Source organism: Mesoplodon mirus, assembly GCF_964341445.2.
Source record: "Mesoplodon mirus genome assembly, chromosome: 5".
Taxonomy (NCBI): domain Eukaryota; kingdom Metazoa; phylum Chordata; class Mammalia; order Artiodactyla; family Ziphiidae; genus Mesoplodon; species Mesoplodon mirus.
Window position 1 is genome coordinate 121,208,301 of NC_138980.1, and position 26,992 is coordinate 121,235,292.

The 26,992-nt window shown below is 36.7% G+C and overlaps 1 protein-coding gene across 2 annotated transcripts in view; it reads left to right on the forward strand.

The window, feature by feature from the left end:
• The window catches only part of HOMER1 (homer scaffold protein 1), a 128,268-nt gene that overhangs the window by 27,851 nt on the left and 73,425 nt on the right, over nt 1–26,992 (forward strand). For both annotated transcript variants that reach the window (XR_014293990.1, XM_082620317.1), the window contains exons 2-4: nt 17,477–17,633; nt 22,769–22,900; nt 26,490–26,582. Coding sequence is in view for 1 of the 2 variants with exons in the window: in XM_082620317.1 (XP_082476443.1) it covers nt 17,477–17,633; nt 22,769–22,900; nt 26,490–26,582 (382 nt within the window). In the remaining variant the exon portion in view is untranslated. The remainder of the gene's footprint in view (nt 1–17,476; nt 17,634–22,768; nt 22,901–26,489; nt 26,583–26,992) is intronic.

The following is a 26,992-nucleotide window of genomic DNA, read 5'->3' on the forward strand; positions in this document are numbered from 1 at the left end:
ATTGGTTTATAAAAGGGAAACGGTTAAGATGTTATATCATTCCAACTGCAAAAGGTTAAAAACTCAACTTTTTTGTCACTATTACTTTTTAAAATTCAATAACTAGTGTTTAAGCTATTCAGTTTTTATTATATTAGTTCTGTAATCTTTCAGTTACTACAGAGAATTTCCAGTAATTTGTAAAATCAGGAACAAGGTAAAACAGGATGGTTAAAGATACAGTGTTGAAAAGAAATATGAGTAGATACAGCAGACACCTGAGATAATATCAGTATTAGTGGAAAACAGAACATGGCTGAGCTTCTTGACAAATGAGTGAGAAGTGTGTTGAGTTGTAGTCTTGTTTCGGCATAACAGCAAGCAGACAAATTTTTCCCTAGCACTGTCATATGAAATACTGAATAATATGGGGATCCAAAGGGAGTTTGTTGTTAGTCTGTTAAGAGATTCAAGGGAGAACTTTAAATCTTAATTCAGTGAAGGCTTTCTTCTAAGGAATTGCGATAAGCAGAAATTTGCCTTCTGACTTTATCAATAATATAGGGGGAGGGAAAGATTAGTCTTGGAGAATTTATAATTGTTAGCAGGGTTTTTTAAAAAATCTTTATTCAATTATAATTGCTTTACAATGTTGTGTTAGTTTCTGCTGTACAACAAAGTGAATCAGCTATATGTATACCTATATTCCCATATCCCCTCCTTCTTGGGCCTCCCTCCCACCCTCCTCATCCCACCCCTCTAGGTCGTCACAAAGCATGGAGCTGATCTCCTTGTGCTATGCAGCAGCTTCTCACTAGCTACCTATTTTACACATGGTAGTGTATATATGTCAGTGCTACTCTCTCAATTCATCCCACCCTCCCCTTCCCCTCCCACGTCCAGAAGTTTGTTCTCTACGTCTGCATCTCTATTCCTGCCCGACCACTAGGTTTATCGGTACCATTTTTCTAGATGCCATATATATGTGTTAATATACGGTATTTGTTTTTTTCTTTCTGACTTCACTCTGTATGACAGACGCTAGGTGCATCCACATCACTACAAATGACTCAACAAATACTTTTGATATTTCTACCAAAGTAAAAAATAGTAGAAAAGAATGAATGCATTTAGGATACTGGGGATAGGAAGGTGTTGATTTTTTTTTAAGTGTTATGGCCTAGCTTATAAATTCATATAAACTTTGCATTTTTCTCCATAGTCTAGCCGTATTTATTTTTGATAAGATTTTTTTATTACCGTGACGTAAAATTGTTGTAGGATGACATGCCATGCTCATGTGCTGTTTGTAGTACCCTTGCCGTTAAGACCACTGCTCTCTTCTTGAGAAATAAGGCTAACTTGTTTTTTCTCGAATGTCTCAAAAAGAGCATTCAATTGAGGCTCTAGAGCTCTTTTTCACATGATGAGAGGCTATGTTTGAGTAGGAAAGATTTAAGAGTAGATTTTACCACTTTGTCCAGAATCCAGGTTTTAGACTTTTATAGAAGAACTGAAGAGAACTGGTTCCTAAATGGTCACTGAACAGTTGGATGAGGCAACCTTAATCCAGGTTCTGTTATTATCCACTTAGATAGTGTGGAATGTCTGCGAAACACAAAGGCTTTATTAGAATTTATACTTTTCTATTTATCAGTTGGTTCAGCTAATATTTGTACTTAATGTTTAGTTAATCCATCATCATCTTCTATGCTTTGTTAGCTGGAGAACCAGTTAGGGAACTTTCTCCAGGTTTAGATGATTGGCTTTCTTAGAGTTGATATTTTACAGGATTTCTTAGGACGAGCTTGCTGGTTCACAATTAAAGGCACACAAATAGTTTTAGATTATTGTTGTATAGGATAACTCTAGGTATTGTTACACACCATAAAGAGAATTCTGAAGAGACCTAGTTGATGAAAAAACTTGCCTCAGTGGAGATTTGTGGATGATTTGTAGGAAGTATTCCACAGGCAAGAGTGTCTCCAAATCTCTGTTTGCCAGATGAATTCATTATCACTCAGGCTGTAATATTTTTAACTGTCATTCAGTTTTTTAAAAATTTAAGGCATATATTCAGTAAAGTGCACAAATCTAAAGCTCACTGGATGTTTACATAGCTATTTATTTGTGTAATCACGGAGATAACATTCCACTAACTGTTTTTTTAAAGCAAGGAAATACATTGCATTAAAATTGTTTGCTCAAATTTTTTTCTTATAAATATAGTACATGTTCACATATTGAAAAGTTGAGATAAGAAAAAATAAGTCATTTGTAATCCCACCACCACCAACTCAAATGTCTTGGTATATAATCATTTATTCATTTATTTATTAAGTATTTTCTGGGTGCTTAATATGTGCCAGGTGTTTGAGTTGCTGGGAACACAGCCCTGATTAAAAATGGCAAAATCCTTGCCCTTAAGGAGACAACACTTTAGCTGGGGGAGAGGGATAATAAATAAGAAAATATGTTGTATGTCAGATGGTGATAAGTGCAGTGGGGAACAGTAAAAGAAAGGGGATAGGGAAGTCCTGGGAGAGGAGAGGAAGGGGCTACAGTCTTTATATAGGGCAACCAGGAAGGCCTCACTGCGAAAGTAACATTTGAGCAAACACCTGAAGGAGGCAAAGGAATATTCTAGACAGATCTGAGGGGAAAGAGTGCTTCAGGCAAAGGCCCTGAGGTAGGGGGTGCTTGGCATTGTTTGAGAAACAAGGAGGGCCGTTGTGGCTGGGCAAAAAACAGTAAGCAAATGGCATTTTGTTCTTTTTCATGGCTGAGTAATATTCCATTGTATGTATGTGCCACATCTTCTTTATCCATTCCTCTGTTGATGGACACTTAGGTTGCTTCCATGTTCTGGCTATTGTAAATAGTGCTGCAGTGAACACTGGGGTGCATGTATCTTTTTTGAATATTACTCAGCCATAAAAAAGAACAAAATAATGCCATTTGCAGCAACATGGATGGACCTAGAGATTGTCATATGGAGTGAAGTAAGTCAGACAGAGAAAGACAAATATCATATGATATCACTTATATGTGGAATCTAAAAAAAAAAGGGTATGAATGAACTTACGTACAAAACAGAAGTAGAGTCACAGATGTAGAAGACAAACTTATGGTTACCAGCGGGTAAGGGGGAGGAGGGATAAATTGGGAGATTGGGATTGACATATACATACTACTATGAATAAAGTAGATAACTAATAAGAACCTGCTGTATAGCACAGGGAACTCTACTCAATACTTTGTAATGGCCTATATGGGAAAAGAATCTAAAAAAAAGAAAGAGTGAATATATGTATAGGTATAACTGATTTACTTTGCTCTACACTTGAAACACAACATTGTAAATCAACTATACTCCAATAAAAATTAAAACAAAACAGTAAGCTACAGAAAGGTTGGAGAGGGAGCAGGGGTCCTATCCTATAGTGGTCTTTCCTCCTGAGAGGTGATTCCACGTGAGAATCACCTTGGAAGTGGGGCTGCCCACCAGACCAGTGATTCTAGGGCTTGGGGCCAGGTGTTTGTAATGCAGCCAGGGTTGAGAAACACTGATGGCAGGTCTTTAGACCATTTTAAGGACTTTGGCTTTTACTGTGAGTGAGATGGGAAGCCATTGGAGGGTTTTGAGCAATGCTCCACCTGGTTTAGGTTTTATTACTTTAAAATGCTATATTATGAAATTTTTTAGACATACAAAAAAGTAGAAAATACAGTCTCCTATACCACCATTTTCCCACCCACTTCAGTAGCAACCTCATTTTGCCTTACTTGGTTTATCCTAACCTCTCGCCCCCTTTTTTTTTTCCTGGAGTATTTTAATACTAGCTTCAGTTTTTAGAAGGATCACTCTGGTTTCTGTGTTGGGAAAAGGCAAGGCAGGGAAAGGGCAGAATATAAGTATATCTTCTGTGGATTTTTTTTCTCTGAATACACAGTTGACCCTTGAATAACACGGGTTTGCGCTGCGGAGGTCCACTTATGCTTGGATTTTTTTTGCTAGATACATATCACGATACTGCACGATCTAAGGTTGGTTGAATCCAAGGATACAGAGAGCCGACTGTAAAGTTGTACTTGGGTTTTTGACTGCTCAGAGTATTGGTGCCCTTAACCCTCACGTTGTTCGGGATTCAACTGTAGATAAATTCTTAAACAAAAATTGAATTGTGCTGTGTTAACAGTTTTACATAAACTCTTTTCACTTACTATATTGGGCACCTTATGTCACTGAATATTCTGGAACTTTGTTTTTTAATGGCTACATAGGATTCCGTTATGTGGATCTACCATGATTTATTTGATCTTACATCATTAGATGTTTTAATTTACAATCTTTGCTTATCATAAACAGAGTGGTGATACATCCCTATAGCTAAATCTCTGCATATATATATATTATTTCCTTAAGGTAAGTTCCTAGAATGGAATTGCTATGTCAAAGGATATGCACAGAAGTTTAAAGCTTTTGATATGCATTGTCAAAGTGTTTTCGGAAAGCCTTTACTAATTTATACCCCCACTAGGTGTTTCTGAAAGTGTCAGATTTCCTTAAACTCTAACATTGAATTTTTTCATTAAAAAAAAAAGATTTCCTGTTTTGACAGGTGAAAAAATGATAACTCGTGGTTTTAATTTGCAGTTCTTTGATTCCTAGTGAGCTTGAATTTCATTTCCATTTGCATTTTTTAAAAAATATGCTTATTATATCATTTTCTAGCTATGTGACTTTGGATAAGTCACTTAGGACCTATGCTTTTGTACTATGAAATGGGTGTTTTATACCTGCTTCACAGAGTTTTCATGAACATTAAATAAAAGCATTTTTTATCTCTAGGTTTTTAAACTTTTTGATCCACAGTAGAAAAAAAAAAAAAAAAGACATCCTACTTTGTGACAAGCATATATAAATATGTAGCCAAAAGTTTCATGAAATGATACATATACCCTTACCAAGTGTGATACAGTCTGATGTTTTACATTCTCATTCATTGCTTAAAATGCCCATTAAGTTAATTATAACCCTCTGGGTTGTGACCCAGTGTTTGAAAAAAACTCTCATAAGCTCTGGAGTACTATATCTTGTCAGGTGCTCTTTTATCTTTAGTGATTATCTCTTCCAGGTAGCTCAGAAATCAGCCTCCCTTTACCTCTACTAAATTCATTTTCAGAAAAGCTAAAGAGGAAACAAACAACCAAATCTAGCTTACTGTACTGTTGAATCAAATTTTTGGTCAGTGAAAAATGTTAAATAACTTCACAGTCAGAAAATGTGTTTGTTTGGGCTTTTGTGATACCATAATGACTGAATTGTTAACACAGTTGTTGTGTAATAGATCTAATGCATTTGAGCAAAATGCCACATAATCACAGGGATTGATTGTATTTGCAAAACCCCAAATTGGGACACAGCATCTGATAGTTTTGCCTATAATTTTTGTTGCCTGAAAAGCCAACAAAAATGGAAACCATAAATCACATTTAGTTATATTTAATACAGCCTTTTTCAATGGAAAAATAAAATAGTATGAAAGCTAGGTAATCCTGAGATACTGGGAATGTGTGGCGACCATGCATAAAATACCAGATGCTGTTCATTGGTAGGACTTGTAGCTAAACTACTTGAGGACCACTCAGAAAAGAGATAAATCTAATTATTAGCTGTGACTAGAGGAAACTTGATAGGTGAAAGTGAGAATCACTTCCAAGCTTGAGGGCTGTTGGAATGAGAATTGCAGAGAGAAACAGAGTGGGAATGGACTGGTGGCGTTTACTATTTGGAAAGCATCCAGGAGTTTAATGTATTTGAGAAGAGAATTGTGTTGTTACTTTTGACCTCTAGTTTAACATTAAATATGTTTTATCTGTTAAAATTATTTTTTGATGCTAAGACAGAAAAATTTTTTCATGACTCTAAGTTAAAAGTTTGACTAATACACATTTACCATTCTCCTACTCGCCCCTCCACAAAGGAGAAAATTTTAAGGCATGTCGGAAACAATTTGGTACAAGAATATGAAAACTAAATTTTATACCAAAGAACTGTAATTTACCTTTGAAAAATAGCAGAATATATATGCTATATCTATACTATATTGATTTTTAAACATTAAATGTCATCAGATTTAGAAAAATAAGCAACTCTGCCTTTCTCTATGTTAGTGGGTGTTCACTTTAATTAAGATCACCTAAATTCTAACCTGTGGTTAGAATTGTATATATGAGATGTTTCCATGCATATAGTTTGAGTGATGGCTGGATTCTGGTCTTTTCACTCTCTGCAGCTAAAATAGGGTTTTATTCTACCCTTGGGAATAAGGGTAGAACTCTTTTGGGCTCAAATGGCCCAGAAATATATGAAGACCTCCTTAGCCTCACTAGTAATCAGGGATGTGCAAATTCAGCAATGGTGAAATACCATTTCATGCCCATCAAGTTGGCATAAATTACTTGGACCTTACCAAGTGTTGGGAGGAAATAATATTAGACTATTAAAGTATAAACTGATACATGTGTTGTGAGAAGCAATACGGAAATATGCTATGATGCATACCCCGTGACCAGGAATTCAGCTTCTAGTATCTCTCTTGCATGTGTACACAAGTGAACATACAGGGGCATTGTTTGTAATAGTGCAGAAATTGGAACAACCTATATGTCTATCAGTAAGGAAGTGGCTACAAAAATTGTCCAGTATTTTCCACTTGAAATACAGGATGAGTAATACATGTAATTTTAAATTTACAGTTTCTAAAAGGTAAAATAAATTTTAATATATGTTGACAATACAGTTGACCCTTGAACAGTGCTGGGGTTAGGGGGACCAACCTCCCACGCAGTCAAAAATCTGCTTATAACTTCTGATGCACCCAAAACCTAACTACTGATATCCTATTATTGACCAGTACTGTTACCAGTAACATTAATAGTTGGTTAACACATATTTTATATGCTATATGTATTATATAGTGTATTCTTATAATACAATAAGCTAGACAAAATAAAACATCATTAAGAAAATCATAAGGAAGTGAAAATACATTTACAGTATTTATCAATATCAATAAGTATATATCATCTGTTTATAAGAGGAATCACCTGTCAGTACCTACATCGATATTGTCTTATATGATACAAAACAGTATAGATGTTACATATATTGCTAACAGTAGACATCAAAAGTGATAATGTGAAAAAGAAATTCATTTTTATTTACAGGTGTAACAATTCATGCATTGATAACGAAGAGGCAACAATGTGATGGCTTTATGGTAGCCTAGTGTTAATAATCAATACAATTGCTTCACAGTAGCCTAGCCTATACACTAATGAATGATTATAAAATTTTTATGGCATACAGTATTACAGTCATATTCATAATACAGTATTAGAAACATTGTTACTTTTTTTTTTTTTTTTTTTTTTTTTTTTGGCCACGCTGAGTGGCATGCGGGATCTTAATTCCCCCACCAGGGATCGAACCCTCACCCCCTGCATTGGAAGCATGGAGTTTTAACCACCAGACCGCCGTTACTTTTTTTTTTTTTTTTTTTTTTTTTGCGGTACGCGGGCCTCTCACTGTTGTGGCCTCTCCCGATGCGGAGCACAGGCTCCGGACGCGCAGGCTCAGCGGCCATGGATCACAGGCCCAGCCGCTCCGCGGCATGTGGGATCTTCCTGGACCGGGGCACGAACCCGTGTCCCCTGCATCGGCAGGCGGACTCTCAACCACTGCGCCACCAGGGAAGCCCCATTACTTTTTTGTAAACTGCTTACCTGTGATGATAGGCTGATACACAGTTTCTCCAATTATCAGAGAGAGGGGCATACTGTACGGTAATGTAATTCTTTGAAAGCAAAGTTAAAAAACAGAAAACTAATTTTTTTTTTTAGAAGATGTTGGAGGTAGGAGTTTATTAATTAATTTATTTATTTGTGCTGTGTTGGGTCTTCATTTCTGTGCAAGGGCTTTCTCTCGTTGTGGCAAGCGGGGGCCACTCTTCATCGCGGTGCGCGGGCCTCTCATTATCGCGGCCTCTCTGGTTGTGGAGCACAGGCTCCAGACGCGCAGGCTCAGTAGTTGTGGCTCACGGGCCTAGTTGCTCTGCGGCATGTGGGATCCTCCCAGACCAGGGCTCGAACCCGTGTCCCCTGCATTAGCAGGCAGATTCTCAACTACTGCACCACCAGGGAAGCCCTTATTATTAATTTTATATTAAATATTACTCACCTTATACCTATGTGAGGATAGACCAGTGTCTACATATATTTTATGCATTCATGACATACCTAACTTTTTCTTATTTTTTCAATTTTCCTAGGGTATGTGGTTTGTCTGCGAGTTTTTTCAAACTGTTGTGTAATCTGCAAAAAATTTTCTAATATCTTTATTGGAAAAAATCCGTGTGTAAGTAGACCTGCACAGTTCAAATCCATGTTCAAGGGTCAACTGTATATCCATAATATTTTTAACATATGTAAAGAGATTCAGATTTTACATTCTTTTTTCATGCTATCCACTGTGTATTTTGCACTTAGAGCACCTCTCAGTTTGGATGCTAAAATTTTTATCAAAAATACTTGATCTGAATTTAAATTTCATAAAAGTTACATTTGAAACAGTAGACTCACATATCCAAGTTGTTCCATACATGCTTAAAAGTATTTCAGTAACTGACTTACTTGAGTATCAAATAAACTAATTCACTTTCTCAATTGACCTAGCCACATTTCAGATGCTCAGTAGTCACCGTGTTGGATAGTACAGTTCTGATCATAGTGCCAACTTTTGCACAGCAGTTTAAAAAAAAAGATCTACATATGCATAAAATAAAATGTGGCTGATTTAGTCAGATTTCTCAGTGTTAATAAGAATTCTAGAGAAATGGTGTGCGGTTTTATTGTTTGTTTTGCACAATTAAAAATATTCATAGTAATACAGGGAATAATGTAACATCTATGCAACCACTATTCAAATGTAGCAAATGTTAATATTTTGCCAAAATACCTTTGGATCTTTCTCTTCAGTATTTTGCCAAAATACCTTTGGATCTTTCTCTTCAATCATAAGTTTATTTTTTAGAGTATTTGCTTGTTCAGATAGAATATGGATTGCATATTCACTTGGTTAGTTTTTACTAAGTGTAAAGGAAAAGAGTACCTAAGAGTATTATTGTTCCTTGAAGTATTGTTGGTATTAGAACTTAAATAATCTTTTAACATTTAATTCACTTTAAAAGTTTCTAGGAATTGGATGTCTACTAGAAAATTACTTATTTTGGATTTTTAGGAATGTGCCATATATATTAACAAGAATTAAATTCTCATTAACAAGAGGCTATTTTCCTTAGATTTCCCTAGTGTATACTGTGAGTTCTCAGAATATAGCTTTATGTAGTGGAAATCAACTGGGAAAAGAAGAATGATTAAAGTCTAGTGAAATTGAAAGTACAGTACTAATTTTAAATGTAACTGAGTTACCAGGAATATGTCCTCATATATTTTAAAACACCAAGTATTTTATCTGAAATAAATAGAGTTTTAAAAGGGGGAGTGGGGCAGAGATGATGTCACTTGGAAGTCAATACTCAAAGGACCTAGCAAGCCAGGTCCTTTGAGTACTGAAGATGTTGCTTAAATATATACATTGAGTGGGTTTACTTGCTCTTTCCTATGAATTTGAACATATTCCTTTGATCTTTTAAATGTAGCTACTGATTAAAGTGCCCAACGTAAATAAGTACTGTAATCCCTTTTAATAACTAGTGCTGTGCCTTAATGAAAGGACTGAGACTGAGAAAAAAAAAAAAGAAAACTTAAAATGAAGGCTGTATATAAGGAGTATAAACAATGTTGTTACTGTTTGAAATACAGTTTTATAATTTAGTAATCTTAAACTCCAGATTGAAAATTTTAATTTATTTGATTATATTTTCTTCAGATATGCTAATTAAGTCAAATACCTGATGTCATGAAGATATTTCTGATGCACAATTGTTGATACAATGATTTTCTTAAAAAATCTTTCGTTTGAATGTGTAATTAACCAGTTCAAAGACCAAGGAATTCAGATCATACACTTTTTAAGAATTCTTCCAGAAAAGACGTTCTGTAGTTGTTGGTGTCACATTTTAAGTCTGTATACCTATGTTATAGCAATCTCCTTTACGATTTTGTTTTTTCTGTATAGTAACTTGGAAGTTTAAACAAACACCTGCTATGTTTTTGGTTCATCACTAGATGGCGCTCTTGTGGTACAACTATGTGTGGGGTAGCCATTAGTCGGATAAGCTTTGCTTGCCTCAGAGGAAGCATGTGTTATTTGTTTGTTTTAAAGAAAATTCAAAATGGATAAGTAATCACCTGTTAAACACATAACATGGTAATAGAAATACATAGCTGATAATATGCAGTCATAATCTTTGAGCCGCATCAAAACAGCTGTTGTAGTCAGTAAGATTTTTGTTACAGGCGTGTGCTGGGAGAGTAGAGCTGGATGGTGGGATAGGGGAAGTAAACCAATTACCTGATAATCCAGTGGAATTACACTTTATATTATTAACTAGTACAGGACAGTTCTTTTGAGGACATTCCAGTGCTTGAGCTCCAGCTTGTCTGAAGACATGCTGTGCCAGCTCATAATGGCACTGAGACTAAATTCTTCAGGCATTGCATTTGAGGTTAAATGGTCATTTGTGTCCATCCACTCCTTGTCTCAACCTTGCCCATGTCCTTTTGGCCTTAACACGTATTGTCCCGTTTCTCTTCCCACTTCAAACTCCAAAAACCAAGCTAAAGGTAGAATGTTTTTTGTCTTACTTCCTGTGTATTTACTTCTAATGAAGGAAGGAAGTGGACATACCTTCAGCACTTCCAGAGGCATAGTTGGACACATTTGGAATTCCTGCTCCTGTCTTACTTTCCCTTTATTCCTCTTTATGAATAATAAGAATGCTTTCAGATGATGTCCTGTTAAGTTAGTTGAGTTCCAAGCTATTAAAAATTGTCACTTATTCTATGGTTCTTTGGCAGTCTTCAAAAGTGGCCCCTAAAGCATTCTTCTCTCAGCATTAACTGTGATATAAGTGTAGCTTCCTACACTGTGGCACTTAAGAAAATCTTTTAGTACTAGAACAAGTTTTAAAAGTTAAATAGTACTTAAAGGTTTGTAAAGACAAGTACTAGTTTCCTATCTCATCTTGTCCTTCATCTAGCCCTGTCCCCCCAGGCAACTGCTATTACAAATTCCCATTTTTATTTCTCTTGGTAGTTGTCTGCATATCTCTAACACGCAGTTATACTGCTGTTTCTTGATTAAAAGACTTGGATATTAAATCCTTATAGCAGAAAGTCAATTGATAATGAACTTTTATGATTTCCATGTTTCTTCCACCCATCTCAATCAGTTAGCCTTATAAATTTTTCCATTGATTACCTCTACAGTATGAAATGGGGCCCTAAAAATCTAATTGTATGTGGATCTGTGTTACAAAGTTAGTGAATGACCAGTGTGTGCTAGCTAGCCAGGAGAACTGGAAGACCACCAATCACATTTTATTGGGGAGCACATTATTGCAGAATTTATTATATGTATACCTCTTTCCTCAATTATTATTTGTGTAATTTTTTTAAATGACAACTGCTTGGAACAACTAGGAAACTTGTTTTATCACATAAAAAGCCTAGAGGCTGAGTCATCGATTCAATGACATAATCAAGGAAACAGATTCCTGGTTTTTCCATCTGCTCTTGTTCACAGTGTTGGCTTTGTTCTCAGGTTAGCTGCCCTCAAGGTCCTAAGATGACTCTTCAGGTCCGAATGTCACTGCAAACACAACGTTATTTAAGAGACCGTCCCTTCTTATGTGTGTATCTTATTTATTTATTTATTTATTTATTTATTTTGCGGTACACGGGCCTCTCACTGTTGTGGCCTCTCGCGTTGCGGAGCACAGGCTCCAGACGCGCAGGCTCGGTGGCCATGGCTCACGGGCCTAGCCGCTCCGCGGCATGTGGGATCCTCCCGGACCGGGGCACGAACCCGTGTCCCCTGCAGCGGCAGGCGGACTCTCAACCACTGCGCCACCAGGGAAGCCTTTATGTGCGTATCTTTTTGTGAGTGTACCCAGAAGCTTCCAGCAAACTTTCCCTGATTATCTCATGAGCCAGAACTGCTTCAGAGGTCCCTTCCTAAGCAGACTTCTGGCAAGGAGAATGGGATTGCATTGATGATCTTAGTGAAGCTCACAGTCATGTGGAGGAGGGTAGAGAACATGTGAGGTGTGTTAGGAAGGAGCCAGAAGGAATAGTTGGCGGATAGTCAGCCAGCAGTGTCTGTAGCAATGTCAAACTCTTAGTGGAAGGTATCATCTACCTTATACCTTTAACCTCTGCCAGGCTACTTTCTTTTGGAAAATTAAGAGGAAAGTCTGGCAATTGTTTGAAACCATAACTTTCTTCATATCCGCTTTGCTATGTATGTAGTATCAATACTTTTACAGAGTTTTAGCCCACAGTTAAGACCTTCAGAATTCTTCTTATACCAACTTCCTAGAATTATTTTACGAACCTTCTGGAAAACACTTCAGTAACCTTCTAACTGTAAGGTCATTTGAGCTACTCATTGCCTTGACTTTTTTTTTTTAATTTTTCTTTCTTTCTTTTTGGTTGCATTGGGTCTTCGTTGCTGCATGCGGGCTTTCTCTAGTTGCGGCGAGTGGAGGCTACTCTTCATTGTGGTGCGCGGGCTTCTCATTGCAGTGGCTTCTCTTGTTGAGGAGCACAGGCTGTAGGCAGGCGGGCTTCAGTAGTTGTGGCACGTGGGCTCAGTAGTTGTGGCTCATGGGCTCTAGAGCACAGGCTCACTAGTTGTGGCGCATGGGCTTAGTTGCTCCATGGCATGTGGGATCTTCCTGGAGCAGGTCTCGAACCCGTGTTCCCTGCATTGGCAGGCGGATTCTTAACTACTGCACCACCAGGGAAGTCCCGTCTTGACTATTGATGGAAGAAGTTACAAAGTAGATGATTCTCTAGGATTAAAGTGTGTGTGTGTCTGTCTCTGTGTGTTCTGTGTTTAGTTTTGTTTCTCTAAGCTAGTTTAAAGCATTTCATGCAAAAATCTATTTGCTTTCAAAATTGATTTTTAGATTAATGTTTAATTTCTTAGGAGAATTACTTTGTGTCATTATATCTGTTTAAGAAATAATACTGTAGTCATGACTAAGGCCTCAATTTTGTATTATGCCATATATATATATATATATATATATATATATATATTCTAGTAACAGTAAGGTCAATAAAGATGGTAGAATATACAGATTGGCTTTCAGTGAGATGTGTTTACCTCAAAATTTATCTTTTGATTCTCATATTGTGGTTATAAATGTAAGTCCTATGAGATGTTACTGTGTTATGTGAAAAAGAATTCTAGGATCAGATCACTTTGCTGCATGCTGGGTTATTCAGGGTTAAATGGGTTTCTTTACTGCAGGACTTCTCAGAACCTTTAATATATTAACGGGCATTATAAATGTTTCAGAGTAGAACACATAGGTGTTTGCAGAACTTATATAAGTATGGAACACTCAATTCTAGGACTTTCGTTCCATAGAACATACTTTGGAAAATGCTGGTATTTGATGCAGTTAGTTTTGTGTGAATTGTTATAAAGGAAGTAGTGTGTCTAACCTTTATTTATGAGCGCCATCCAGTTTATTTGAAAAAGCATTAGCACTTGAACACTTGGGATAATCAGTGTCAGATGCTTTTCAGATCCTTTAAGCTGCTTCTACAGCTTTTCTCTAAAATGAAGTTTTTCCACATGCTTAGTGTTGAAATGTACCTTAAACAGACTAGTGATAAGCTCTCTTGATGATTCCCAAAACTTTTCACTCCAGCCTGGTTTTCTCTACTGAGCTCCAAACTAACATTTTAAGTTCCCTTCCTGACAGTTTTACATGCAAACCCTGTAGGCATCAGAACTTGGTCAAAACTGAGCTCATCCTTTCCCTCACCATCCCCCCTGTTCCAGACTTTATTTTCTGTTTACCATACTGCCTAGTGGCACTGTCTTCTTTTCAGTCACCCAGACCAGAAACCCAGAAGACTCAGATTCCTCCATCTCCTACATCATGATTTCTTAACCTTGGCACTGTTGACATTTTTGGCTGGATAGTTTTTTGTTGTAGGAGGCTGTCCTGTGCATTGTAGATGTTCAGCAACACCCCTGGCTTCTTCCCACTAGAAGTCAGTAGCAATCTCCCTCCGTTGTGACCACCAAAAATGTCTCCAGACATTGTAAAATGTCCCCTGGGAGACGACTCTCCCCTGTTTGATAAACCACTGCCCTACATCCAAACTGTTACTTTATCTTATTGATTCTACTTTCTAAATTTACCTTTAGCCCCTCCTCATGTCTTCATTCCACTCCCTAACCTCCTATTCTTTTTATTTTTTTAATACTTGGGATCCTTTGTAAGGTTCTGACTAGTGTCCCTATGTCCAGTGTTGTTTCCCTTCAACCCACCTTTTTCAGTGCTACTAAATTTATCTTTCTAAAATGCAAAGCTGTTCCTATTTACATCTCTCAGTAGTTTCCAGCGGGTACCCTCATGAACTGACTTCTCTCTCTGTCTCTAGCCTCATTCTTCAAAGGCACACATACTCACTGAGGTTCTTGCTACACATGCCTAAGTACTATGCCCTCTAACCACTGTGCCATGGTTTCAGACTTAGGCATCAGTTTCTCCACAGTAGCCTTTACCCACTTATTTTCAGAGACTCTATCATGGTGAAGAGCATTTTATTTGTTTAACATATCTGTCTTCCCTCACCAGACTGAACTTTTCAAGGGCAAAGACCATCTCTCTCTGTTTTTACCATGTAGTAGATATTCCATAAAGGGTGAATCATCTGCTTATATGCCCTGACAGATGTAGTAACATCCTCGTTACTTCTAGGAATTCTCTTCCCTGTGTATCAGCTGTAAAATTATTTCCCTAGTCTTTATCATCCAGATGTTGATGGCTAGGCCTTTAACCACAGAGATCTTGAACTACAACTTTTTTTTTCTTTGAATGAACTATAACTTTCTTTAAGAAATCAGCTATTCAGAAAAGAATCGAAGAAAACAGCATATTTAGTTGATGTCAGACGTCATTTGCTTGTAAAATAGCTAGTTTACCCTAAAGGTTTTTATTTAGAATGGAATTAAATTGTGTGGAATAATTGTGCAACTCATTACACTGTGTGAATTAATGTGGTGTGGAAAATATTTATTGGACTCAAAACATCGCATTTCCATTGAATAAGGATTTGATGATTGGTCATATAAGGCTTGCAAAAGCAATATCATTGTCTTAACAGTTTTACTTTTTTGGAAAATACATTTATTAGAACACATGCTTATAATTATCAGCCTACACTATCTAGAAATTTATCCCCTGTCAAATGAAAAAAATATTATCAAGTCAATAGAGCCAAGAATGGCCCACTTCCCTTCCTTATGTGTCTTAAAAAATAGCATTTTGTGTGAATGAATTTCCCTGTGAATTGGAACTAGCTGCAGTCACTGAACTTTAATTAAAAGGTGAAAAAAAAGAAAAGCAGAGGTTGCAGGGCTTTTGGACGATAACCCAAATGTAGCACCAGCCTTACTGTGAAAGTCGAGGATTGAGGATGGGGAAAGGGAATGAACAGGGCCTACTCCTAATTTAGAAGGATTCTGCATCCTGGCATAGCACCTTGCCAGATTATTAATAACTATTTGCTGAATGAACCCATGTATAATGGCAGTTAAGCCAGAAGTGATGACTTTCTGCTTCATTTTTTAGGGAGGGGCATAAAATGTATCACTCACTTCCTTTCAAAAGTGATTCTTTAATAAGAACAGTTGTTATGGTGGTTTCCAGAAATGAAACTGGGAAGAGCCCAGTTACATACAGGGAAGGTACCTCCCTTTCCTAATAGCTCTCTAAGGGCTAAAGTAAATCATAGGAGACATATGTGACACCCAGCCCATTATTATTAATCCGAAGAATCATTTTGCCAAAGACCAAAATTTGCCTTGCCTGTTTTCTAATTTCACTCTTTTCCATACTCTCTTTTCCCTTCTTTAAATTTAAAATTGGAAAACATTTTTAATTCTTTAAAATTAAAAAATTTAAACTTAATTAATTTTAACATTATATATATAATACCGGTTAAAAGTCTCTTTAGGACCTTAAGCTGATTTAGGAAAGAAAAGTGTTATGTAAATGAAAGAAACATTTGGACTCCAAAAAAATTTTTGGTAAATGCTCTTTACAAGAGAATTCTTACTGAGAACTTGGAAAAATTTGCCTTATAATGCTTCTATCACATACAGATCATCTCATGCTTGTTTTTTCAGACTGTAAAAGAAATCTGTAATGATCATATTTTGAATATACATTTTTGATAAGTTTGGGTTCTTGAAATTATAATTTTAAAAACCTCATTTATCTTTAAGGCCTTACTTGATCTAAATAAAAGATACTGTGATGATGGGCTACTTTGTTTTCCTTATATTTTTCAGTATAGTAGAGATTATATTGAAAGTAAACTTTCCCAGTAAATTCTTTACCTGTTACCAGAATAATGTAGTTTTAAATGGGTAAAAACTTTTAACTTAGTGAGAGTCACATATAAGATACTTGTATTTAAACAGCATATCGTCAGTTCTAATTATTTGCAGCGGTTTTGTTCTATAAAGTCACCACAAACACTGAATTAATGAGTGTTGAACCATTGTCCAGAGGGAAACACAGGGTTAGATTCCTGTGAGCCTCTGGTCACAACATTTTCATCAGCCAATCAATAATAACCTTGTTTGATGTATGTTTCTATCTAAAGACACCCTATTTAATATATATTGTTGATTCATTACCATTGAACTCATGGCCAAAAGCACTGTAACTCATGCCTGAACAAAACTTATGTAACTTTTTTTCTCCATGAGGCACGTCACAGTCTGCTTACATCTAGGAACAGACAGCACTCAGCACTGTGCTTGGGGGCCATTTGAAACAGTGAAAGCACCAACAAAAAGCACAAAAATGCAGACTTCATGGTGCTAAACAGATTGCAAAAAGAACACTTGTTTATAGTATGAGAGCTGAGACAAGAAGGCAGAGTGCTACCTTGATCAACCTCAGGTGGAAAGGTACATGTCAGGTCACTGGAAAAGACCAAGGAAGTACCTCAAGTATGGATTTTGGGGTTACAAATGCATTTTACTGAGTAGGCAAAATCACAGATACAGAATCTTCAAATAATAAGGATTGACTGTAATTGTTTTAAAGAATGTTATAATACTGAGTATTCAAATTTAAAAGAAAGTTTCTCTTATTTTCAAGGATGTGGGAATTTTTGGGTAAGTGGAATCATACAGTTTTCATGTTCTGTTGTCCAGTGGAATAAAAGTGGCTGCTTTCATCCTGTCATTTTGTTTTCTCCCCTACAGGGAACAACCCATCTTCAGCACTCGAGCTCATGTCTTCCAGATCGACCCAAACACAAAGAAGAACTGGGTACCCACCAGCAAGCACGCAGTTACTGTGTCTTATTTCTATGACAGCACAAGAAACGTGTATAGGATAATCAGTTTAGATGGCTCAAAGGTAAGTTACATTTCCATTAAATAAACTTGCTGTTTTGCTTTATATAGTATACACTTCAGTTTTATTCAGAAGATTTTTATCTTCATTAAAATAAAATATTTTCTTTTGAGCTTTAAAAACTTACCTTTTAAAAAACAAAATTGGGGCTTCCCTGGTGGCGCAGTGGCTGAGAGTCCGCCTGCCGATGCAGGGGACACGGGTTCATGCCCCGGTCCGGGAGGATCCCACATGCCGCGGAGCGGCTGGGCCTGTGAGCCATGGCTGCTGAGCCTGTGCGTCTGGAGCCTGTGCTCCGCAACGGGAGAGGCCACAACAGTGAGAGGCCCGCATACTGCAAAAAAACAAACAAAAAACAAAAAAACCCAAAATTGATCATTTTTAGGGTAACAACTTTTTCATCCCCTAAATTACTTAGATTAACCACCTTATATATATATTGAGTTACATACCAAAATATTCTACAAATTTGAAATCAGTTTATTTGATAAATATTCATTGCATATCTGTTGTGTCAGGCACTGTGTTAGGTGCTAGGAATATAGTTTTCAACAGGATGGACACAGTTTCTACTCTTGGAGCATGTTATCTAGTGAGGAACTAGACTTCTTTTCAGATATACTTCTTTTTTTTGTGTGTGTGTGTGGTACGTGGGCCTCTCACTGTTGTGGCCTCTCCCGTTGCGGAGCACAGGCTCTGGATGCACAGGCTCAGCGGCCATGGCTCATGGGCCTAGCCGCTCCGCGGCATGTGGGATCTTCCCGGACCGGGGCACGAACCCGTATCCCATGCATCGGCAGGCGGACTCTCAACCACTGCGCCACCAGGGAAGCCCCAGATATACTTCTATAGTCTAGTAGGCAGTTCAAAAACCCCTAAATCATAGGAAGTCTTTCAATATTAAGTTCAGTATTCAATAATAAAGCTGACATCCATTATTCAGAAGAGAAGCGTATGGACAAGACCTGTTTTTATTTGTTAGGAGAGGCAGATAGTAAAATGTTTACGGGCATGGACTGCCTGGGTTTCTATCTCAATTCTACCATCTATGAAGTTTTTGATTTGGGGCAAATTATGTGTTTACTTCTCTGAGCTTCATTGTTCTCACCTCAGTAGTAGTTGTAAAGATTGAGTTAGTATCTACAAAGCACTTAGTTACCTCAGTGCCTGATGGAGTATACCCTTCAATAGGGGGGAAGTTCCATTTTTTCCTCAAGGAATTTTGAATAATACATGTAGATAATTCCTAGGAAATTTTCACAGTTCAGTGTAGAGTTAAGACCACAGACTCTGAAGCTGGACCATCTGGTTTGAATTTTTACTTTAATACTTACTAGCCATGTGACCTAGAGCAAGATATTTAATGTCTTCATGTCTCAGGTTTCTTCATCTGTAAAAAAGAACTAATGTAAATAACTACATCATTACACCGTGGGATTATTGTGAAGATTAAGTAAATTAATTTAGGCAAAAACACTTAAAGCGTGTATAGTAATCACTATACAAACACTTACTTGCTATTGTTATTATTCATATTATTCAGATTTTTTTTAAAGATGTTGGGAGTAGGAGTTTATTAATTAATTTATTTATTTTTGCTGTGTTGGGTCTTCGTTTCTGTGCGAGGGCTTTCATTAGTTGCGGCAAGCAGGGGCCATTCTTCATCGCGGTGCACGGGCCTCTCACTATCGCAGCGCGCCAGTCTCTCACTATTGTGGCCTCTCTTGTTGCGGAGCACAGGCTCCAGACACGCAGGCTCAGTAGTTGTGGCTCACGGGCCTAGTTGCTCTGCGGCATGTGGGATCCTCCCAGACCAGGGCTCGAACCCGTGTCCCCTGCATTAGCAGGCAGATTCTCAACCACTGCACCACCAGGGAAGCCCCCAGCTTTTTATTATGTATTGCCTAGTGGTTTGGGGGAATAAAAGATAATTTAGTTTAATGCTGAACTTTCAGTCTGTTTTTTCTATGTGCTCATTCCTTATCTCCTTAACTGGATTATAGGACCCCAGGGGCTATTTGCACTTTGTCTTGTACATAAGTGACTAACGTATTTATTTGAATAATCGATCCTCTTTTCATTTTTACTCAGGATTTATAGGACTTGGGAAATAGCAATAGTTCATTTCTCTGAAGCTTTATTTAATGAAGAATAATTTTGCCACATTTTATAACTGTTTAGTGAAATTAACAGATATTAATTATTATAATCTCAGATCCTAGAGTGTTAATTTGTTTCTTTTCCCTGACTTGAACCTTCAATTCTCTGTAATTTGTATTTCTCTCTTGACCCAAACCATGGATAAGATGTGGTTTTATTAGAGAGGGCAGTTAAATGGTACATAAAAGTAAAGTAGGCCCAAGTCCATTGTGATTAAATAATCCTCATGTGTTTTTCTCCTGAAGCAGTATGAACTATTGCTTCTGTCATTTCCATTTTTGAATATACTTTGTAGCTTGTAATTATTAGGCTCTTATATAACTCTTGTGAAAAAGTTTTTTTGTTTCTTTTAATAAAATCTACTCTCTGTACTGGAGTTATATCTTCTATCACATTTTCCATTTTCTAGTTACTTTTCTAAACTGATGCTATTAACTATTGCAGTTTCCTGCAGGAGTAGTTTTTTGGTAAGCAGCAGTGGTTTATTTGATGCAGCTAAATGGGTGAGTTTCTTTTCCCCACCCTCACTTCTATTTCTGCACAACATGATGAGTTGGGAAAACCTTAGGTGCCCCTGATTAGAAAACATCCATTTGTTCTCACTTAAGGCCTTTTCTGTGCATGTCAAGTTTGCTTGAAGGTTTTCTAATCCTGCTGCAGAGACATCAGTATGGCCAAGGGCCAGGATCAGAGCACTATATGGTTGGTAATGACACAGCATTTCTACTTCTTTTCCTTGAAAAGACAAGAACTATGGGATTGAGAGACATATTTATTTTAAAGAACTAAAAATTTTTTTAAAATTGATTTATAGTAGCATTCTATTTTAAGAATTCTAATAAATAATTTTAAGTGCAGAATCATCTATTATTTTAAAGTTTTATTCACTGATTAAAGAATCCCAAAACAAGTCATATGGAGACAAGGAAAGGTTCAGAATGGGGATTAAAATGGAACTCTTAAACATAAAAACAGAAAGAAGTTAGTCTGAAATAGCCAAACCAGAAGGTCAGTGACCAGCAGCTCATGAGTCACAACTTTTACATGCCTTATAAAGCCTGTGGTCGCCTCACCATGTGAGAGTTGTTAGGGTCAGCTGTAAGATGCCCATCTCTCCTTGGAAACACTCAGATCCCAGCTCACGTGTACATGCACCCTCCTCAGGGAACACTCAAGGACCACCAAATCTAAACTAGTGCTGGCCAGCCCTTGCCTTCCTGCCTCTCAGTCTTGATCCCATCCTGGTCTATGGTCTTCACAGCACTTACCACTCTCTGAAATTTCACTGGTCAGCTACTTGTTTATTTGTTCAATGACTGACTCTTTTTGCTCTAGAATGTAATCCACAGTTAGGTTGCTTCTCACTGTTGTATCTAAAGTTCCTAGAGTTGTGCTTGGCATTTAGTAAGTATTTGCACACGCGAAAAGTTGCATATCCAAACGAGTCCTTACCATTCGTTAGTATATTCTTTCCCACTCAATCTTTCATTTGATGACAACCCTGCATGTTAGAGCAGTTGTTAGCTACATTTTACAGGATCTAAAATGACATGCCAGGAAAAACAGCTTTTGAACCAAAGGGTAAGGCAGTATATTAGTGTATAAATTTTGTTAGAGGTGAAAATGCTTAGAGAGAATAAGGACTCTCATGTAACAACAGATAACATGTCTACTGTCTGTGAGAGAAGGCAAGCCACCACTCTCTTACTGTCTACTTTAGTAGGACAAATGTCATGCATTCATTATAACTTCATCAATACCTGCATAGCTCATAAATATTTACGTTTATACTGTTGTTCATGAGGTGTACAGATTTAGCTTTGTTCTGGAAGGCTTGATTCTTATTCCACATTTAATAGTTCACCAAATAACTGCTTATGGGTTTGATAACGTATCTATTTTTATTATTACTGGGATCACTTTGTAATCTCAATCTCAGTTACAGAGTCATTAGACTACTTAACTAAAACTGATTCTACACCTTAACAGTACTGGCAGAGGGGATGAATGAACTGAAATTAATGTGTTAAAGAGTAGTTGAAGTTTATTAAAGTGATCAGCAAAGTTAATATTTAATAAAGTACTAAAAGACTAGTTTTCTAAGAAACTGTTATAAACAGAAGTGATAGTGATTCTCATTACCATGATTTTATACCACTTTATATGTAAAGAAGCAAAGTATATACTTAAGGGTTTGTTTTTCTCTTGAGTAAAGGAAAACTTACTAAAGGATTGAAAGTCTTTTCTGTATCACAGTATATTTCAGGTAAGTTGGCTTTAAGAAAATTCTTGTTGATGGATTTTAGAAAATAATGATCAAATAGAAAATTTGTTCTATCGCTGCCTTCATTTTCGGAAGATTCTTTGGAGAGGGGGACCTTGCTTTTAAATAAACAACTATTAAAACCTACTTGCTTCCGGTGAATATCATCCAAAATTCATAGATATTGATCCTAAATGTTCAAAGAGAAGACACTGACCACATTAAAAACTCTTTAAAAGTTTTTGCATCACAGGAAAACTTATTTTGCTTGTAAACTATTGAAATTTATGGTAGAGTGCCATTATATTTATAGTTCTATTATTACCATATTGCCACAGTCACTTATAATGTTAAAAACTGTTTCTCGGGGCTTCCCTGGTGGCGCAGTGGTTGAGAGTCCGCCTGCCGATGCAGGGGACACGGGTTCGTTCCCCCGTCTGGGAAGATCCCACATGCCGCGGAGCGGCTGGGTCCGTGCGCCATGGCCGCTGAGCCTGCGCATCCGGAGCCTGTGCTCCGCAACAGGAGAGGCCACAACAGTGAGAGGCCCGCGTACCGCAAAAAAAAAAAAAAAAACTGTTTCTCTAACTCTCTTTATATATTTAACATTGTGGCTCAGTAGGAGTCCTGAGTTTTTACGTATCTGAATAGTCCTGTACTTAAATGCCTATTTGTGAATTTTTGGCTGGTTACTCATACTTGTTTTATTTTTCAGGCAATAATTAACAGCACCATCACCCCAAACATGACATTTACTAAAACATCTCAGAAGTTTGGCCAGTGGGCTGATAGCAGGGCAAACACTGTTTATGGACTGGGGTTCTCCTCTGAGCATCATCTTTCGAAAGTAAGTTAAATCATAAGATCTGAGTGGAAATCTACATCTTCAAGTCAGACGTCTTAAATATATAATAGAAAATGGAGAGTATAAAATGTAGGAGAAATTTCTTTGATAATCATTTTCAGAACGACTGTAGTGACAGCAGAGCAAGAAGTGAGAGATCAGTGGATCCCACTGTCGGTTGGAAACATTGTATACATTAAAAACAGTCACCATTGATTGAGGAGGGCTTTTGTGGTTAACTAGGTATGATAGGAAATAAAATGTGGGAATTATCACTTCAGAATGGACTTTGCTTGGGAGTTAGCACCCTTGGTTGATGTTCTGTAAGATAGGTAGACACCAAACGCTTCTGAATTGTGAAAACTCAAGCTGATAGTGATATTTCAGACATAATAGCAGGCACATATAAGTTACTGTTTAGGAAAGTGGTGCTTTGTCTGGGTGAGAATTACTCTGAGCTCTCTGATGCAACACAGAGTAAGATCTAAGAGACACCATGAGGAGTTCTCGGAACTGACCAAGTAAACTACTGTGGCTAGAACGGCTGATAAAATACAGAGCATCACCAGGCTAAATACTGGAAATAAAACAGTTTTCCTGCATATAAACAAAAGCCATGCAGTGTTCATACCAGCAGCATCTTGAGTTCTTGTGGATGTCAAAGAAAGAGTTTATAAGGAAAAGGAAACAATCTCAGGATAACAAGATGATCAAGGAGATGAGGATTACTCACTTTTCCCTTCACATTTGATGCTCACCAGACCCAAAGAGTTATGCTTAAAACTTCTCTGTTTGAAGCATTCAGTTAAAAGAATAACCCTACATTTGAACCATATTTTATGTATGATTTGGTATACATAGGATCTGATGGCTTGAGAGTTGAAATAGCTCAAGTGCAGGGTAATCAGGCTCTTGTTAGATATACACCGTTAATACTTAGGTGAAACCTAAGCTGTTCGTTATAGAAATCATTGAGATTCTTAAAAATTATTTCTTTTAAAAAATCTTACACTTTTGTGAATATTTATTGACTTGAAGTTATAATTAGATAGTTCAGTAGTTAAAATAATCTTTCTTTTGTTTTAGTTGTAAACTTTCCTTAACACTGTTGTTTTCAAGTGCTTTTGTTATCTTTTTGATATAAATTAGAGTTGAAAGCTCAATTTTACAACTATTTTAACTTTTGTCTTGATGATTATAAGTCATTCTCTGTAAGATGATTAAAACAAACAAGTGTTAACTGATTTCATTTCTCTTACACCCATTATATTCTCTAAATATATTTCTTGAGCTGTGGTAAAGTTATAAGTTTTAGACTTAAAGTATTTCAACATAGCAGGGACACAGGCATCGAGTTAAGCATTGTCCCTCCATAAACAATCCCCTTAGGAAATTACACATTTATTCTAATATTTTTGCCGTTACTCAGAACCTTTTTGGAAATTTTCTTTTGAAATTGTCTATTAAAGCCTATAGCAAAAACAGTAAAACTATAATTATATTACACTTGCTGAATTTCTTGACAACAAAGGAACTAAATTGTGGATTAATTTCTCAAACCTGCGTGAAATGATTTTTGAGCCTAAGTAATTTTGACTATATTAAGTTGTTGTTGTTTTTTTACTACATCTTTCAAGTTACTGGGCAAATAGCTAACATGGCAAAGAAATAGTTTATTAAATTCTGTCAATCATATTGTCTCCTCTTATCTGATCTTTTTTCTGATAATAGCTTTTATAGTTAAAGAATTTTATTTTTCCTCTTTAAAGTTAGTATATGCTTTTGACCAAACTGACTGGTAACGAATTCTAGTATTGTATTGTGAGGGTGGATTAACCATTAGGAAACAACTCAGTAGCTCCTGGAGCCAACTCTAGTTTGTTTATTCACTAGACTTGGCTCTAAGAGCTTATGATCAGTCTCTTCAGAATGTTTTGGTCCAAAGATCACAAAATCATGACTTATTTTCCAAGCTACCTTGAAGATTAATGTCGGTGCTTTGTAAACTATAAGGGACCCAAAGGAGTACATAATCTTTTATATAAGTGAAGCAAGCATGTAAATAGTCTGGCTTGTTTTGTCACTAAAATCATACATGAAATGAAACACTGTAAGAGTTTGGAGAAGGCTCTGAAGGCAATTCTAGGCAAGGTACTCCCAAAATGTGAGAGAGCAGCAGCATTGAAAGAAATTTGTGGTCTCCTAAGGTTGATGTATGAGAAAAATTCCAACTATGCTTGGATTGTTAGAGTGCTTATCAAGTTGTATTTTGTTATCATGGAAACCTAAACCTATAAAAATTAGCAACAGCATGGGTCTTTATGAAGTTGAGAAGAATTTTAAACATTAACTACTTTGGAATGCCAAATTAGTGTAAGAAAAACTTTGTGTATTATTTCAAATTACATAAAGAGAAATTAATTATGGTTTTGCTTTTATTTCAATTCCAACAATGTGAATGAGACCTTTTTAGCTCTATATTCAGACTTTTTTTTTTTTTTACAGTAATGAGATATTCTCTTTAATTAGATAAGTATAATAATACAGATTCAGTTTCCTGATCTACAAGTTGTAGGTGGGGGTAACAAGGTTTAAGAAGGAAAGTGGTAATAATGACAACTTTAATTTTGGCCCTCCTCCGTCTCCCTATTGGCAGGTCAGAGTATCATGAGCCTTTCCTTACAAAGCTTTCCTTCTCAAGATGGCAATGAAATCAGGGTTGGCTTATGGGGTTCGAAGGGGGACCTATAATTTCATATTTTTATTGCTAGCTATAACAGATGTTTTCAGTTGCACAAAGATTTTAGATTTTTTTAATTTGCTTATTTTGTAGCCTTGCCTTATTCTCTCTGAGAACAGTGGCAGACTAGTTTCCACTTCCAGTTCATAAATAGATACTGTTTGTGGCCATGACGTTTATTTGGTTACCATGGGTTCCTAAGAGTTAGCATTTCACATAAAGTAATTTTTTTAAATTGTTACCCATCTTAAAGACCTTTGTGGCGTCCTGCTTTTCCTTTCTGCTGCTGTGCATTCGCTGTTTAGGAATCTTTGGAAATGAAGGTTTAGTAATGTCAGTTACTGACAGTGGTACACGTTGCTGTTTGTACTGCTGCAAATACAATGCCTTACATAATGCAAGAGTTTATACTCTAGGAAAAGTTAAAAGCTTGCTCCAGATACAGAGATGGTTAGGAGTGGACACGTAAGCGATTTAGTTTTCTCCATGAGAAACAAACATAGTATGCCCATCTTTACTGATGCCACTCCCAACCTGTACCCCACACCTTGGTCTTAGTAAAGTATATCTGAACAACCAAGAAGAGACAGAACTAAGCTAGCTGAAACCAAATTCTAACTTAATTTTATCATGATCTTTTTTAATGCGATCTGTCAGAGTACTTTATAGTGCGCAAATGTTTGATATTAGGTTTATTTTTCTGTCATTTTCATATGATGCATGAGGGCTAAGTTGAGGGCTAAGTTGCTGTGTAAGAGTCAGTTATTCCATAAAATGGAAGACAACTAAGATAAAAGTGGGCATTAAGACCTATTTTTATTTGATTAATGTATATAGTCTTTCTACATTCAGTTTGCAGAAAAGTTTCAGGAATTTAAAGAAGCTGCTCGACTAGCCAAGGAGAAATCACAAGAAAAGATGGAACTTACCAGTACACCTTCACAGGTGGGTATCTAATTTCTATTCTTACTTATAAGCCTTGTTCATTTTAGATGGTATCCTTTATGCCAGAGATAAGTTTAGGAAAATAATGGCAAAATTAAGGTGATTGGATTCCAAAGTAGACATAGAAATGCACCCTTCAGTTAATCCATACTAGTGGAGAAAGGGTTTTTTTCCTATATACCAATGTGTACAAGAATCTCAGGGGGAAAAATCTGTTTAGTAATTAAAACTCAGTTTTTTAATGTGCATACAACTTAAAAACAATTGTATATAAAAAACATAGATTGCACTGTTGTTTGTATTCTGTGTTCTGTGATGGTCAGTCAGGTGCAGCCCCTCAAGAGAAGACATAGGAGAGGCTTGGGAAAACAAAAGTTTATTGTCCTCACAGGTCCTAGAAACAGGAGGCA